The sequence below is a fragment of the Podarcis muralis genome, chromosome 10 (genome assembly GCF_964188315.1).
Source record: "Podarcis muralis chromosome 10, rPodMur119.hap1.1, whole genome shotgun sequence".
NCBI lineage: Eukaryota > Metazoa > Chordata > Lepidosauria > Squamata > Lacertidae > Podarcis > Podarcis muralis.
The window spans coordinates 75784641-75802279 of record NC_135664.1 but is presented as its reverse complement, the minus strand read 5'-3'; the positions used below and the strand labels follow the sequence as shown (position 1 = coordinate 75802279).

Below are 17639 nucleotides of genomic sequence, written 5' to 3'. Positions count from 1 at the left end.
AGTGGTGCTTCAGGTTAAGAACAGTTTCAGGTTACGAATGGAACTCCGGAACGAATTAAGTACTTAACCTGAGGTACCACTGTATTCTCAAAAGTCTTTCTGCAAAAGTGACTGACCAACTGTACACACATCAACACTGCCAGCTTTCACCAACCAACCAACCCAACACCAAACTAACATTTCTGACTCTATATATACAACTCGCAGCTTTTTAAGCATTAAAGAAACAGCGGCCAATTGTTAGCCGTGACAAGAGGGGAGGGGAGAGGCCTTCTCAGAAGTGGCTCTTGGTTTCCGTAATCCCACCCAGGAAGCAGCCAGAAACCTTTTCCTCTCTCTCAGGCTTCCATCTTTAATTGTCCTTTCTTGAGGATGAAGATAATGTACACCTGTCATCAGAAACAGGGGTGCAGAGTCCATGGAATGGCTCTCAGGCTTGATACGGAAGTTGCACCTCAAAGACATTTCTGTTCCCCCTATTCTTTGTAGCCAATGTCAGAGTGACTGACAAGCTGAGATACAACCCATCAGCATCCGATGACAGCGACTGCATGAATCTTTTGTCACGTGACAAAGACACATGAGAGTAGAAGCAGCAAAGCAGGCTGGGAAGTGCAGGGACAGCACAGTCATTTGGGCCTCCTCAATTTATTCAGGCTTAACTGCTAACTGTGGAGTCATTCTGACATGTGACGTAGTAGCCAGTCGCACTTTGTGCTCTCTGTAAGATTTCAGCAAGAGTCTGTCTGTCTCAGCCCTGAGCAGAGTCTGTATGCAATCTCAGTCAAACTGTTTGGAACCATGTTGTTTATGAAGAAGCTTCTTTTAATTCAGTAAAGCTTTTATTCTTTAAAACTCTGCATTATTAATTTACGCTGCATGTCATCTTCCCAGTCAAAGGACCCCTTTTCTTGATAGACAGTGCCTGTGGCTGGAGGCTCTACACACCGGGTGTGCCTGTGGAGGCCAAAGACTGCCAGTATTAGCACAGGTGAGGTGTGTGACCTCCCCAAATGTACAGACTGTATATAAATGAGAAGTCGTGGGTGGGATTATATTTTACAGCAACCCTGTGATTTTCTCCACCCATAAGATTTTGTGAGCTGATATAGCAGTACGAATTCCAAAATAACTTTTAAAAAACCCACAAGATCATCATCATCATCATCACATTTATACCCCCAGGCCTTAGTTTGCCTCCCCATGATCTAGAGCAGGGGTCAGCAACCCGCAGCTCCGGAGCCGCATGTGGCTCTTTTACACCTTTGCCGCGGCTCTGGGGCAGATACTAGCGAGGGGAGGAGGCGCATTGTCTGCCCCGACACTCCCCACTGTTTTAAATGTCGCAATGGTTTTGCGGCTCCCAGTTTTTTTCCTTCGGTCCAAGTGGCTCTTTTTGTCTTAAAGGTTGCAGACCCCTGATCTAGAGACAACACCAGCTTTGAATCATACAGAGTAAAACTACCAGAACCTTCTTGAACCGATAGGTTAGGAATCATCGCTGTACTTAGATCCGTACTTTTCTATGCCTGAAAAATGCAACCATGACACTGGGAATGTTCAGGAATGCAGGAGAGGATATTTTGTTTGATTATATCCTTTCCAACTTGTGTTAACAAGTTGTACAATTTAGCAGAGTAACATTCCCCCTTTTAAACTTACAGCGGATGCGTTTGCTCAGGCTCGCTAAAGCCTCTAAAATAAGTTTCCTTGGTAATTTCCACTTTAGTCCCTCATAAAAAGATAGACACGACACAGTCTTCTATAAAAGTATAAAAAGAGTTTTTTTTTTATAATAAATTTTTATTAGTTTTCCATAAGTAAAAAAGAAACAAAGCAAAAGCATAAACATAAACAAACAGAAAATCGACTTCCCCGTACCACCCCTTTTCTGCATTCTTGTTTCAAGATTTTTCAGCAACCCTCTCGTAATAAACTTGATTATATTTCATAAATTTAACATCTATTAGTTATTAATACAACTGTAGTTCTTTATCTCTTATTACTCTGAGCCCCTAATTTTCCAAATTACAACAGTTTTTAAGATAAACTTTGAATTTGTTCCAATCTTCATCCACCGCCTCTTTAAAAGTATAAAAAGAGTTTACTCACACATTCTGTTCACAAATGGATTCCAGAAGGCGGTGACCCACAGGCTGCACACCTGGTCCTTCAGGGGCACAGTTACCCCATCTGGACCAGGAGTGCCCCCACCCTCCCCCAGGGACAGTATTTCTGACTTGTCAGGATTGAACCTCAATGTGTTAGCCACCATCCATCCTCCAACCACCTCCAAGCAGTCACACATGACATTCACCATCTTCACTAGTTCCAATTTAAAAGAGAGGAAGAGCTGGGCATCATCCACATACTGGTGAACACCCAGCCCAAACCCCCTGATGATCTCTCCCAGCAGCTTCATATAGATAGTAAAAAGCATGGGGGAGAGAATGGAATCCTGAGGCACCCCACAAGTAAGCATCCAGGGGTCTGAACACCACTCTCTGGACATGGCCCAGGAGGAAGGAGGGGAACCACTGCATAACAGGGCCCCCAGCTCCCCTAGAGGGTCCAGAAGGACACCATGGCCAAAGGTCTTCAAGGCCGCTGAGAGATCCAGCAGAACCAGGAAAGAGCTTCCCCCTCAACCTCTGGCCCGTTGGAGATCATCAACCAGCACAACCAGGGCAATTTCAGTCCCATGATGAGGCCTGAATCCCAATTGGAAAGATCATGGTAGCAGGAGCTTTCCTGGTCCTGCACCCCCAAAAGCTCCAGCCACAAGACTTTCATTAGCTTTGAAGGGGCCACATGATACATTGTGGTCGTTTCTTCGAAAAACAAATATTTTGAATACTTTTACAGTGCCGTATGATGTAAATATGGGATCCGGGTGGCGCTGTGGGTTAAACCACAGAGCGTAGGACTTGCCAATCAGAAGGTCGGTGGTTCGAATCCCCGTGATGTGGTGAGCTCCCATTGCTCGGTCCCTGCTCCTGCCAACCTAGCAGTTCTAAAGCACGTCAAAGTGCAGGTAGATAAATAGGTACCACTCTGGCGGGAAGGTAAGGGGCGTTTCCATGAGCTGCTCTGGTTCGCCAGAAGCAGCTCAGTCATGCTGGCCACATGACCCGGAAGCTGTATGCCGCTGGCTCCCTCGGCCAATAAAGTGAGATGAGCTCCGTAACCCCAGAGTCGGTCACGACTGGACCTAATCGTCAGGGGTCCCTTTACCTTTACCTTTATGATGTAAATTTTGTTTCTGTTTCCCTTGTTCCACATCGGAGAGACTTTGATACACAGCTCTGAGCCCATCTCCCCACTTGAAACTGCTGTGTTTGTAGCACTGCCAGCCTGGGCAGTGGGGTTGGGGGTCCTGGGCAGCCTAGACAACCAGACCCCCTTCTCAGCCTGGCTGATATGGTCCCAAGGAAAGCAGAGCAGTATGTTTGGCACCAGGTTGGCTGCAGGAGTTGAATGAAGAAGGTGTGCAGGGCACCATCCAACCGTCTTAGAGACTCCACTCTGGATTTGTGTGGGTTTCCTTCCATAGCCTTTTCTTCTCCTGAACATAACTCACGAGGCAGTGAAGGTTTAGCACCAGAGTTTTCCTTCTCGATGGGCTTCCTTCCCCGGTTGACGATCCCATCTGCCCTTCACTTTCCTCTTCCGCACGGGCAGAATCTGCCTTCTAGACTGTGGGATTCACTGTTCTTCTCATCCTCTCCATCCACCAGGGCTTGACTTCAGGTGCAGCAGAATTCCCCAGCCCCCCAAGGATTTGAGACCCATCAGCTATCCTCACCTGGTTTTGCCGGCCGGTTGAAGCCATTCCTGGGATTGTGGCCCCTGATTCATCCTGACAGCTTCTGGAAGGCACAGGTGAGAGCTGAGAGCAGGGTGGGGACCACCAAAGGTACTACCGCTCCCATGACACCTCATGACATCATACAATAGCTATATTTGAGACAGAACCGGAATAAATTCATGTCTCTAGAAATAACACAACTTCAGGCCATCAATAATTCAACACTACATATTCAAGGTTGAAGTTTTCACTAGTACAGTTATCCATTTGCCTTTAATATGCAGCTTTTTCAGTGTCACTTTAGGATGGGCTCGAGATCAGGCAGCCCATCATTATTATAAGGAGCAGGGGGTGGGGTCTGGGATTCCCATGTGCCATCTGCTTTTCTTCTGCTTCTCCTGCTCTCGCCATGGAATGTGAGGCATGTAGATGGAGGTCCATCTCCAAGAACAGCACCAAGCCTTGTCACTAGTTCTCTGACTGACCCAGACCACAGTCCCTGGAGAAGATGTAGACCTGGGCCTCCCAAAATGGTCCACATGGACCTTTTGTGGCCAATGAGACTATGCAGGTGATTCATAAAGATCTAGAGGTGGATGCAGGATTATGATGCAGAGGATGGGGAATGTCCAAAGGAACGATGGACCAGAGAAAGAGAGGGCCTGTTCACGGACAGAGAGCAGCTGCCTTTCCTGTGAGGAAACAATTGATTTGAAAAGGCTGTATTCCAAGATCATGCTGCTTTATTAACAATGGTTGAGGATTATGAAAGGTGGTGATGCATTACTATCATTTGATGACATTGCTTTTTCATTTCCAAAAAATTGGGAACATGGGTAGGAGGCGGGGGAATGTAGGAGATGTTGAAATAGGAGAAGGGGCTAATGGCGCTTGATGTGTTCTCTTTCCCTTTGTTCTCTTCCTTGAAACCCAAACAGGATTTCCTTTCCTCCCACTCTGAAGAAGGTGATGGAGAAGACATTCAGAATTCCAAGGAATGGGGCACCTTTCGTTTCATGAGGAATAGAAATTAAAATGTGTGAAATGTGGGATATGCTTCATTGAATGAGGACACATAGCTCACATCAATGACTCCGAGAGGAGAAACCATTTAAACGTATGGAGTGTGGGAAAAGTTTTGCTGATAGTGGAAAACTTAGAACACATCAGCGGATTTACATGGACAAGAAAGGATTACAATGCAGGGAGTGTGGAAGAACTTCAGTCAGAGAGGATTCCTCAATATACATCAGCGGACTCACACAGGGGAAAAACCATTTAAATGCATGGAGTGCGGGAAAAGCTTCCGTCAGAGTGGACACTTAAGTTCACATCTACGGACTCACACAGGGGAGAAACCATATAAATGTATAGAGTGCGGAAAGAGCTTTAGTGATAGTAGAGACCTTAGAAAACATCAACGGATTCACACAGGGGAGAAACCATATAAATGTATAGAGTGCGGAAAGAGCTTTCGTTGGAGTGGAGACCTTAGAAAACATCAACGGATTCACTCAGGGGAGAAACCATTTCAATGTATGGAGTGTGGAAAAAGCTTCTGTCGGAGTGGACAGTTAAGTTCACACCTTCGGATTCACACAGGTGAAAAACCTTTTAAATGCATGGAGTGTGGGAAGAGCTTCAGGCGGAATACAGAACTTAAATTACACCAGCGAAGTCACACTGGTGAAAAACCATATAAATGTATGGAGTGTGGAAAGAGCTTCATTCAGAGTGGGCAGTGCAATATGCATCAACGGACTCACACAGGGGAGAAACCATATAAATGTATAGAGTGCGGAAAGAGCTTCAGTGATAGTGGAGACCTTAGAAAACATCAACGGATTCACACAGGGGAGAAACCATATAAATGTATAGAGTGCGGAAAGAGCTTCAGTCACAGTGGAGACCTTAGAAAACATCAACGGATTCACACAGGGGAGAAGCCATTTCAATGTATGGAGTGTGGGAAAAGCTTCTGTCGGAGTGGACACTTAAGTTCACATCAACGGACTCACACGGGTGAAAAACCATTTCAATGTATGGAGTGTGGAAAGAGCTTCAGTCAGAGTAGACACCTCAATCAACATCACCAGACTCACACAGGGGAGAAACCATATAAATGTATGGAGTGTGGAAAGAGCTTCAGTCAGAGTGGACACCTCAATAGACATCACCAGACTCACACAGGGGAGAAACCATATAAATGTATGGAGTGTGGAAAGAGCTTCAGTCAGAGTGATAGACTTAGAATACATCAACGGACTCACACGGGTGAAAAACCATATAAATGTATGGAGTGTGGAAAGAGCTTCAGTCAGATTGGAAACCACAAGTTGCATCAATGGACGCATACAGGGGAGAAACCTTTTAAATGTAGGGAGTGCGGAAAGAGCTTTAGTGATAGTGGAAACCTTAGACAACATCAACGGATTCACACAGGGGAGAAACCATATAAATGTATGGAGTGTGGAAAGAGCTTCAGTTTCTATGCAGGCCTTAGATCACATCAAAGGACTCACACAGGCAGGGGAAAACCATATGAATGTATGGCATGCGGGAAGAGCTTCAGTCAAAAAGGAAACCTTAAATTACACCAGCAGACTCACAAAGGGGAGAATCCATTTAATACATGGAATGTGGAAAGAGCTTCCGTTTCAATGCAAGCCTTAGAAGACATCAACTGGCTCACACAGGGGGAAAACCATTTAAATGCATTGAGTGCGGAAAGAGCTTCAGTCAGAATGGAGACCTTAAAACACATCAACGGATTTACACAGGGGAGAAACCATATAAATGTGTGGACTGTGGAAAGAGCTTCATTCAGATTGGAAACCTTAGAAAACATCAACGGACTCATAAAGGGTGAAACCATTTAAATGCATTGAGTGCGCAAAGAGCTTCAGTCGAAATGGAAACTTTAAAACACATCAACGGATTCACACAGGGGAGAAAACATTTAAATGTATGGAATGTGGAAAGAGCTTCAGTTTCTTTTCTATATATATATATATATATATATATATATTAAGATTTTTTGAAATATTACAGTAAAAATGAAAAAGAAAAAGAAAAATACAAAATAAAAACAGTTAAAAACACACCTATTTTCTATTACTTATTTTCCTTTAGCTTATTTCCCGGACCTCCTCATACCTCCCTTTTCTGTATTCGGCTTCAATTCATTGGTTCAGCAAATCCTTACCATTAGATTTTAACCCATTTATAACCCTTTTTTCATATTCTCTTAAAGCATTACAGCTGGGAACCCTTAATTGCTATCCAACATCATTCTTTCATTCATTAATTTTACAATATTTCTGTAGATAGTCTTTAAATTTCTTCCAATCTTCTTCCACCGACTCTTCTCCCTGGTCTCGGATTCTGCTAGTCATTTCTGCCAGTTCCATATAGTCCATCACCTTCATCTGCCATTCTTCCAAAGTGGGTAGTTCTTGTGTCTTCCAATACTTTGCAATGAGTATTCTTGCTGCTGTTGTAGCGTATATAAAAAAAGTTCTGTCCTTCTTTGACACCAATTGGCCGACAATGCCCAGAAGAAAGGCCTCTGGTTTCTTCAAGAAGGTATATTTAAATACCTTTTTCAGTTCATTATATATCATTTCCCAGAAGACCTTAATCCTTGGGCACGTCCACCAAAGGTGAAAGAATGTACCTTCAGTTTCTTTACATTTCCAGCATTTATTATTGGGCAAATGATAAATTTTTGCAAGCTTGACTGGGGTCATGTACCACCTGTATATCATTTTCATAATATTCTCTCTTAGGGCATTACATGCCGTAAACGTCATACCTGTGGTCCATAACTGTTCCCAGTCAGCAAACATAATATTATGTCCAACATCTTGTGCCCATTTAATTATAGCAGATTTCACAGTTTCATCCTGAGTATTCCATTTCAACAGCAAGTTATACATCTTTGACAAAATCTTAGTTTGGGTTCTAACAGTTCTGTTTCTAATTTTGATGTTTCCACCTGGAAGCCAATTTTCTTATCCAAATTATATGCCTCCATTATCTGATAATAATGAAGCCAGTCTCACACTTTGTTTTTTAATTTCTCAAAACTCTGCAGTTTCAGTCTATCTCCTTCTTGTTCCAAAATTTCCCAATATTTCGGCCATTTGGCCTCCATATTGAGCCTTTTCAGAGCTTTCGCTTCCATCGGTGACAACCACCTTGGGGTTTTATTTTCCAATAAATCCTTGTATCTTATCCAAACATTAAACAATGCTTTCCTGACAATATGATTTTTGAATGCTTTATGTGCTTTGACCTTATCATACCATAAATATGCATGCCATCCAAATACGTTGTTAAAGCCTTCTGGATCCAAAATGTTTGTATTTTCAAGAAGTAGCCATTCTTTCAACCAGTAAAAAGCTGCTGATTCATAGTAAAGTTTAAAGTCTGGCGGGGCAAATCCACCTCTTTCCTTTGCATCAGTTATTATCTTAAATTTTATTCTGGGCTTCTTGCCCTGCCAGACAAATCTAGAGATATCTCTCTGCCACTTCTTGAAACAGTCCATCTTGTCCACAATTTGCAATGTCTGAAACAAAAACAACATTCCAGGCAATACATTCATTTTTATCACTGCAATACGACGCAACATTGAAAGCTTCAAATTTGACCAAATTTCTAAATCTTTTTTCACTTCTATCCAACATTTTTCATAATTATCTTTAAATAAGTTCCCATTTTTGGCTGTCATATTAATCCCCAAGTATTTCACTTTCTTAACCACAGTCAGGCCTCTCTCATTCTGAAACCTCTCTCTTTCAATCGGTGTTAAATTTTTCTCTAAAACCTTAGTTTTTAGCTTGTTCAGTTTAAATCCTGCCACTTGACCAAATTCTTGAATTAATTCTAAAACCCTTTTAGTACTAGATTCTGGCTCCTGTAACGTCAATACTAAGTCATCTGCAAATGCTCTCAGTTTGTACTGTTTGGCTCCGACCTGTATACCTTTAACCAACCGGTCCCTTCTAATCATATTCAGCAGAACCTCCAGGACCGATATGAAAAGCAGTGGGGAGATTGGGCACCCCTGTCGTGTCCCTTTTTCTATCGTAAATTCTTCCGTCACCACATTATTTACAATTAATTTAGCCTTTTGTTCAGAATATATTGCACCTATACCATTTTCAAAACCTTGGCCTACCCCCATCCCCTGTAGGTTCTTCTTCATGAAACTCCAAGAGATATTGTCAAAAGCTTTCTCCGCATCCACAAATATCAGAACTGCTTTAGTGTTTATATTCACTTCTAGTTTTTCCAAAATATCAATTACGTTCCTCAAATTATCAGACAAGTGTCTTCCCGGGAGAAAGCCCGCTTGGTCTTTATGAATCTCTTCCATCAATACAAAGAGCTTCAGTTTCAATGCAAGCCTTAGAAGACATCAGCGGACTCACACAGGGGAGAAACCATTTAAATGTATGGAGTTTGGAAGGAGCTTCAGTCCGAGTGGAACCCTTGATTTACGTCGACAGACTCCCACATGAGAGAAACCATATAAATGTCAAGTAGACAGAGGTTCAGTCCTAGTGGAAGTCCTACATCCACAGACTCATGGACAGGAAGAACTTTAACAGTTGACACCCTACAAACCCATCAACCCTCAAAGAGGAGAAGCTGTTTAAAGGGAAAGATTGCAGAAAGTGCTTTAGTTATAATGGAGTGTTTAAGGAACATCTAAGGACTCAGAGGGGAGAACCCATTTAGATGTATGGAGTGTGGGACATGTTCCTTTCAGAGTCCACTCTTTTGTTCACAGCAATGAACTCAGCAGGAAATCCATCTTAAAAGCATGTCATGTATTTGAGGTTCTGCTCTTTATATGTAAAACTGTATAGTAATGAAATAATGAAGGTAACATCTCACTCTAGTGAGTATAATTTTAGATGTAAGGTACCTTTTGATAGTGAGGGGGAGTTGGTGAATCTGGATTTCTGGGATGCTCATTTGCCTGGAAGCAGCCGGCAGAAAGCTTTTCTTCGTGAAGCCCCTGCAGATTTCGAGTTGCTGACTTCCCTCCCAGATGACAGGAAGCGAAAGACACACATCCATTGCCCTGTGTCCTTCCAGCCTCTTTCCTCCCTTGCTCCCTTCTGCCGGTTTGTGTGCCTGACTTGGATATCCTGTGTGCTGTATTTTAATATTGCTGAAACTGGATTTGCTCTCAGGAGCTACGTTTTGTGCCTCACTGGGGACCCAGTGAGAACTGTATGCTTTGAAAGCTCAGTAAACTATTACTGAAGAAGTCCTGCTGCCTCTCTGTGAGTGTTTTTGACCTCAGTGTGGGACTTGCTCTGCACGTGGCCCCTTCCCTGCTGCTACTTGGCCCATGTCCTGGAGTTGCTCTACTCAAGCATGCAAGACGGTTTTTGCACCAAACTCTGTCATCCCCCCACCGCATGATCTCCAAGCACTGATTCTTCACCCAAACTTCATCCCTGCCTCCTAAGCATTCTGAAGAAAACTGATAATACTGTAAGTTAATGGGTGATTTCCCCCCAAGCCTAATTGCAAGAGGGGAACGGAGGGGCTGCAGGGACCAGGGAAGTCTCCTGATGGGCCCATCTTCACTCTTGAACCCTATGGGGCAACCCCAGAGCTCCTCCTTATTCTGGGGTTTGGGGAAGGTAGTATTTTCCCATAGTCCCAGAAGTTTTTATTCAGTCATGCTGCTAGGGAGTTTTCCTACCAGAGGCCCACAGTTCATACTGCTATCATACTGATTTTACTGTTGTTTCTGCTTTTGCTGTCATGGAACCGCTGGGTGCGGGGGGGGGGAGGCACCAGTTGGGGGACCTACAAGGGAAGAAGGCTTAGATCCTGGGGACTTGTGGTGGGATGGCAGTGAGCAGAAAGAGGGAGGAAAGGGAGCAGAATGGGAGGGGAGGTGTTGCAAGCTGAGGAGGAAACAGGGTTTGGTGAGCAGGAAGAGGCTGGGGCAGAGAGCAGTTTAGGCTCAGAGAGGGGAGAGGAGGGGGCCAGGAGACCCAGAGGAGGCCGGCTGCTGAAGCATCCAGGGAGACTCCCCCTCCTGCTGTGACCAGCTCCCCTCTCCCCTGGTCTCCCAGAGCACACTTGTTGTTGTTGTTTAGTCGTTTAGTTGTATCCGACTCTTCGTGACCCCATGGACATGCCGCTAGCCTCAAGAACACCATCCAACCATCTCAATCTCTGTCGTCCCCTTCTCCTTGTGCCCTCCATCTTTCCCAACATCAGGGTCTGGCCCAGAGCACACAGAGAAATCCAATTCAGACCCATGAGCCTGTACATTATATTGTAGCAGGAACCCCCCCACCCCAATCATTCTGTTTGTACAAACTTCACTGTCTCAGCACATCTGCAGGAGCCCTGCCCAGTTGCTATGCCAACCCTGATGATCCCAGACAGAAGACAATCAAGATCACAAAGAACTTGCATATGGGAGTGGATTCAGCATGGACTGAAACAAAGGACAATGATAAGATCTTCCCTCTGGGAGCAGGAAACTGCAAACTCCCCTTTGTCTCCTGGAAGTGACTCATGGGGAGGGGGGAAAGGAGGAACCAGCCAGGTGACAAGACACTTAGGTTACCACCAACTCCTCCCTCAACCCCTCCTTTCTGTAATGTATGCATGATGTTTCTGGGGGTGGGCTTGACCTAGAGGAGGGAAATTTTCAAAAGTTTTTATAAAACCTTGCACAATATTTTTCTGGGTCTTTCCTCTCACCTGCAAGTGAGGGGAGCACCCTGTCGCAACAGTCTTTCTTCAATAAAGACCAGGCCTACAGGCTGCTGATTTGCTTCAATTTGCTCTGGTTGGTGCTTTATTTTTGTCCAAGGGAGCCCTCAGATTTTTCCGGTAACAGTTGGCGACCGTGCTCAGGGACACTTGGTTCTCCTGTAAAGGTGAGGGGGGAGATAGAGGGGATCGGGCGCCACTGGGCAACCTTAGCCCAGGGATCCTTCTTCCTCTCCCTGCCTCCTCTTTGTGGGCGGTAATCAATCGTCACCAAAAGCTCAACCAGGGGAAGCAAAGGCAAGGTCAAGCCGGCTAAGGGGAAAGGATCCCGGGATCCCCGGGGGACATCTTCGAACGTGAGTATGGTTTGAAGTAAATACATTGGGAGGGGGGTGGAAAAGTAACGTCCCCACGACAGCCAGACTTTCCTTCTTTCATTTCTGACGTTACCCTTCGGAGTTGGCCGTGAACGTTTTTAAGCTCTCTCCTTTTCTCCCCCGATTTTCCCCTTCGGAAAGTGGCCAGGGAAATCGCGGAACTTTTCTGTCTGACGTTACCTCTAGGAGTCGTCTAGGAACGTCTAAAACTTTCCCTTTTCTCCCCCGATTTTCTTTTTTCGGTGTGTGACCGGGAAAATCATGGTACTTTTACTGTTTTCCGACGTTACCTCTCGGAGTCGTCTAGGAATGTCTTAATCTCTCTCTCTCCTTTTCTCCCCCATTTTCCGTCTTGGAATTGGTCCGGGAAAGCGTGGCCCTTTGTTACTTCTCTGACGTCCTTCCCTCGGAGTCGTCCGGTGGCGTCTTTTCAAAAGTATTTCAACGCAAGGTCATTTGCTTCCTTTCAAACCTTGGTTGTTTTCTCGGACCCCGATCTGGCACTGCATTGTGCAAGCGTTCAGTAGGGGACTCCAAACTTAGTGTGATGGCCTGGGATTCCGAGTCTGAGAGTGATCCAGAGGAATCCCAGCCGGCACAGGAGTCCCCGCCTTCAGGGCCGGCTGAACTGGGGCAAGGCCTAGATGCTGAGGAAACTCAAGAGCAGGCACCAGGTGAAACCATTCTGGCCCCAGAGGGGCTGGAAGACTCAGTGGCTACAGGTGAGCCTTCCCCGGGGCCCAGTAACCCTTCGGCCTCTCCTGAACTGCAGAGGCTTAGGGCAGAGAGGCGAAGGGAACTGGTGTCTCCCAGGAGTGCTCACCTTAAGGCCAAGAGAGGCGGGGCTTCTGGGGGCCGGGACCGCCCCCGGCCTTAGAAGAAGATAAAGGTCAGGCAGCCCGGTCCCAGGTTGTGGGAGCAACGTCGTTGTGGAGTACCTGCTTTACCCAGTCCTTGATCTGCACTCCCAGTGTGCCTGTTCCTCGCCCGGCTTCCTGTTTCTGACTCTCCGGTGTTCCTGTTCCTCGCCTGGATCCCTGCTGCTGCCCTACCAGTGTTCCTGTTCCTCGCCTGGCTTCCGGCTTCTGCCCTACCATCGTTCCTGTTACCCCGCCCGGCTCCCTGTCTCGGACCTCGCGTCTCATCTAGTGATCGTCTACCCTGCTAGAGACTCTGGACTGATCTTGGGCTACGGTAATAGTACCTTGTTCCCCCTGGGACCAGCACACTTAGTCTCAAAGGCTAGGCAGGAGGCTGTCGTGGGTGGTAGATGGGGAAATTGGGGCCCCACACTAGGATTAGTCTTGTGAACAGCGCTGAGGTAAAGGAATTCCGGGCAGAGGGACCCGTGGTTTGAGTTTCCGGGCAGAGGGACCCGTGGTTTGTTTCAGGTTCAGGTTTGAGATTTCCAGAAATTAATTCGTGGTTTATAGATAAGTAGGAATTGTGTTAGTCAAGGGTACTTTGAGTACTGAAAGGATATTTTATCTGTCCCCCCTTTCTTTCCCATTGCCCCTCCTCCCTTGTGTGTGTGTTTCCACTCTTTCTGTCTTTAGCGTACTTCGTTAACGAAAAAAAAAGCCCAATAATAACATATGAGAGAATGGGAGCTCACTAAACACCCTAGCTGGACTCCTCCTGGCAACAAAGCTTCCATGAAGCCTTTTTGCCCCAGAGAGGATTCTAATATGCCCCTCCAGCATCTCCAGTTGAGAAAAAAATAAATTAAAGGGGCAATATGGTCTTTCAAGTACAAAGTACGAGACCGTTGTAACTTTTAGTGGGTGGCTTAGGCCCACCACCTGGAACCCAGGGCACAGCGGCCACCTCGGGGATCCTTCAACAAAATCAGGGTGTGAACCCTTAGGGAGAGCTGAAAACATCAAATTTGTGTTGTTAAACTATAACCTAAAGCTAGAACATGAAACCGTAAACTTAATGGTGCTCAGAAGGCAGTAGATATAATAACAGCCCAGCCTGAGAGCCCACGCATTAGAGATCTTAGTTAATAATAATAATAATAATAATAATAATAATAATTAATAAATGAATAAGAGATGTACTCAAAGATTTAGAAATATTTCAAGGGTTTGTATTTACATTGGCCTTGGCATCCACAGACTGTTCTTAAATGCACATAGTTTTAAATTGCAAGCTTGCTTCAAAAATTTTAAATCTAAGGAAGCCATGTTGGGCCTTATCAATCTTAAACAAGACAAAATGGAGAATGAAGTGTGCAAATGTTTGTTATTTGAGAAAAGCTCTAAAAGAGAGTTTTCCTCCCAAGTGGTAAAATCCTGTATACATGCTACCTGTGTTCTGAAAGGAGGATTACCCCACCTCCTTCCTCTAGTTTAAGTGAGGAGGGTGATTTTAAGTCTAGTGGTAAATGATGTTTTGTTGTAACTTTTGAGTTTGTGAGTCTACATCCGTGTTCCAGTCTTTTGTTCCAGTATTTTGAAATGTGCTGTGAAAAAAAACTAATGTTTCTGCTGCAAAAGCCTAGTTGAGCCAACTGCTCTCTCAGGCTAAAATGCAGTGTATGTATTTCATTAAGCACATGCCTATGAAAGTATGGTGTTCTTTCTAAGAAAATTGTTATTAAATGTAGAGGCTTCCATGGCCAGCAAAATTCTATGAGTCCAGTCCAAATATCAGTCTCTATAAGACTTCCTGGCCTCTTTTCTTAGAAAATGCCCCCCTTGTTTCATTCTGTCTCTTTCAGGTTTTTTTCCCCCCTCTCTCTTTTCTTCTCCTTCTTACTTCTGTGCCAAGTACATTTACTCCCGAGTAAGCTTCCTTTAAAGGAAACTGCAAGGGGGGGGGCATAGATTAGGCTTACTATTCCTCTGCAAGTTCAGAAAAAATTGTTCACTTTTGTATTCCTTTTAAATCAAATCTATGGCTGTTTTAATTATTTGTGAGTTGTGATTGTGATATCAATTGAATTAACTTTGCTTATAAGAGATCCTCTCCCTATCTTAGGAAAAATGTTCACTTCAATCTTCCTTTAAAGATAATTTCTCTAAGAACTTGCATTCTTTAGTCTAAGGAAGCAAACTCACTCAAACTATCTCAAGATCTGCTAAAAGGGTTCTGTGTAAAGTTGGGTACTTTTATTTTCCTCTTCCTTAGTACATGATAGGAGCATTGATTGTGCTCTCTTCCCCAGTAGTGCCTGTGTACATAAGTATGTGTGTGTCTCTTTGGTAGTACAAATCTTGCTGTGAAATCTTGCTGTGAACCCTATATTTTGGAGGGTTGGACTAGATGGCCCCAGGGTCCCTTTCAACTCTCCCAATTTGTGACTGTGTGGAAGGACATGTGTCCGCAAGCATTGGAGGGTAATTCTTAAATTCTGGTGTGGTGATGGAGTTGAAATTCAGCCTAGCTTTGCTCTTTAGTTTCAAAAGGTGAGAGGTGAAGCTGTGATGTTTTGAAGCACAACTGGTAATATCAAGCATTTGAATGATTACAGTGTTTATCATTTTGTCTACTATTTAAAAATCAGACTTAAAGTCTACTCAAAGTTTAAGCACATACAAATACATATGGGCCTTGACCAATCCTGTAAATAAAGGGCAGGAAAATTGTTTTGTCTGCAAATGGTAAGGCTGAAATGACTGAGAATATTTTTTTTAAAAAATAAAATCCTATGAATTCTGACTCTCTGGCCATTTCCCCCATATATAAGGGCGTGGCATTGTTCCGCGAATAGCCAGAGGGATATTAGCCCTTTCCTATACATAAAGGAAGCAGTCCTTTTTGCTTGGGCTACAATTGCTAACTTGATTGAATACTTGAATTACTCAGTTTCTCTCTTTTGTTAAAAAAAAAATCTAACCCTATTTTTAAAATCTACTCCATACCCTTCCCTTCCCTTATTCAAATGGTAATTTAGCCAAAGGATGCAACATTTTCAATAGTATAAAAGGTATGCTGAGACATGAACTCTGCACATACACAGAGGCTAGATCAGTCAAAAAAAAAAGAGAAAGAGAGAGAGAGGAAGGAGGAGGAACTGTAGGGTGGAGAGAGGAGGTTTCCACAAGACCTGGGCTGCAGGGAGAAACTTATCCAAATTTCCTTGTGTAAAAACTTAGAACCATTGAGGGAAATCACCCTTAATGTGTCTTTGCTCCAGGGGCTACGTAAGACAAAAGGGTTAAAAAAACTAAAAAAAAACTAGCCCATCAAAAGTCAAGAGCTTTCCAGGTTCCAAATCTTAACATGCCAAATTCTTTCCACAGGTAAATATCAAATCATTGCCCCCCTCAATGGGATTTAAATCACATACTTTGTTTGTGTGCATTTTAGGAACAGCATTTCCTGACAGGCTTCTCACATGAAATAATTTCCCCTTTTAACAGGATATGTGAACCCCGATAACAAAGTGTTTGTCCCTTTTCCCCCCCTCCCACAGCAACTTTCTTTCTGTTCTGTGAAACAAGTCTGAATCCCTGCCATATTAGCAACTTTCTTTCTGTTCTGTGAAACAAGTCTGAATCCCTGCTATATTAGTGACTTCCATCTCTTTGTGGCTTTGACACTTTTTAAGTTACAAATAATCTGTTTTCATTTATTTTATCTGTTTTTCCATGATGTCTATGAAGTTAATCGAAGCACAACCAAACATTGTTTGTGGGATGGTATTTGTTTACCTTTGTCTGAGCATTTCTTATTAATTCTGTCATTTTGGCTAGTTCAAGAAACACTATTTTATTTTCATTGTCACTTCAGATTTCTTAAAATTGTGTGTCTTAGCATTTATTTATTTTTCGTTCCTCATAGGTCATTCTGTGTGTGTGTGTGTGTGTGTGTGTGTTTTATTATTCTTTTAACCTTGTATTTTTTTACAGTTCTCTTTCTCTCCAAAGTGAAGGAAAGCAAACAAACTTAGCAGATAATAACAGTTATTATATGGAAACGTGATAATAATATTGAAAGGAATAAAATGCTTATTCCGCTAAGATTTTTATTACCGTATTTTTCGCTCTATAACACGCACCAGACCATAACACGCACATAGTTTTTAGAGGAGGAAAACAAGAAAAAAATATTCTAAACGAAACAGTGGATGTATGATTTTTGTGGTTCATGCTGTGGCCACAGACATGTGATCTGACAGTGAGTTTGGAGTAGCCCAATGCAAAAATCCTGAGGATCCATGTGGATCCATGCTTTGTAACCACGTTTTTGCACCACTGCGACCCTAGGCAACAGTGGGTGCGTGATTTTTTTGGTGCAGGCTGTAGCCATGGACATGCTATGTTATCTGATGGTGAATTTGGGGTGACCCAATGCAAAGATCCTGTGGATCCATGCTTATAAAAGTCCCTATTAAGGATAAAACAGACAGGATATACGAAGTATGATTTCTTTTTTATTTACGGTATTTCTTTTTTGGCCACCTCTGTCACTGCAACCTTTGCTCTGTGCTTGCACACTTTTGGGCAATAGGGCATGTAACACACTTTTTTTCATCTGCCAAGATGTAGAAAATCAATTTTAATGTCCCTATATAAAATGCCTAGAAGGGTATTACATCAGCCACTGTATTAAGGCTAAACGTTTGAAGAACAGCTCTCTATGGGGGGGGGGGACTAAATTCCATTTTCAATCAATTGTTATTGTGGCAGCAATTATCAGTGTATAGCGCACAATGAGGAAATGAACTTTAAAAAATATATATA

General features: G+C 43.7%; 1 protein-coding gene across 1 annotated transcript in view; it reads left to right on the top strand.

Moving 5' to 3' along the window:
- The window catches only part of LOC114604882 (uncharacterized), a 35190-nt gene that overhangs the window by 14910 nt on the left and 2641 nt on the right, over positions 1–17639 (top strand). The window contains 1 exon segment of the mRNA XM_077935573.1: positions 5018–13140. Within this exon segment, the coding sequence (XP_077791699.1) occupies positions 5018–6687 (1670 nt within the window). The 3' untranslated portion in view covers positions 6688–13140.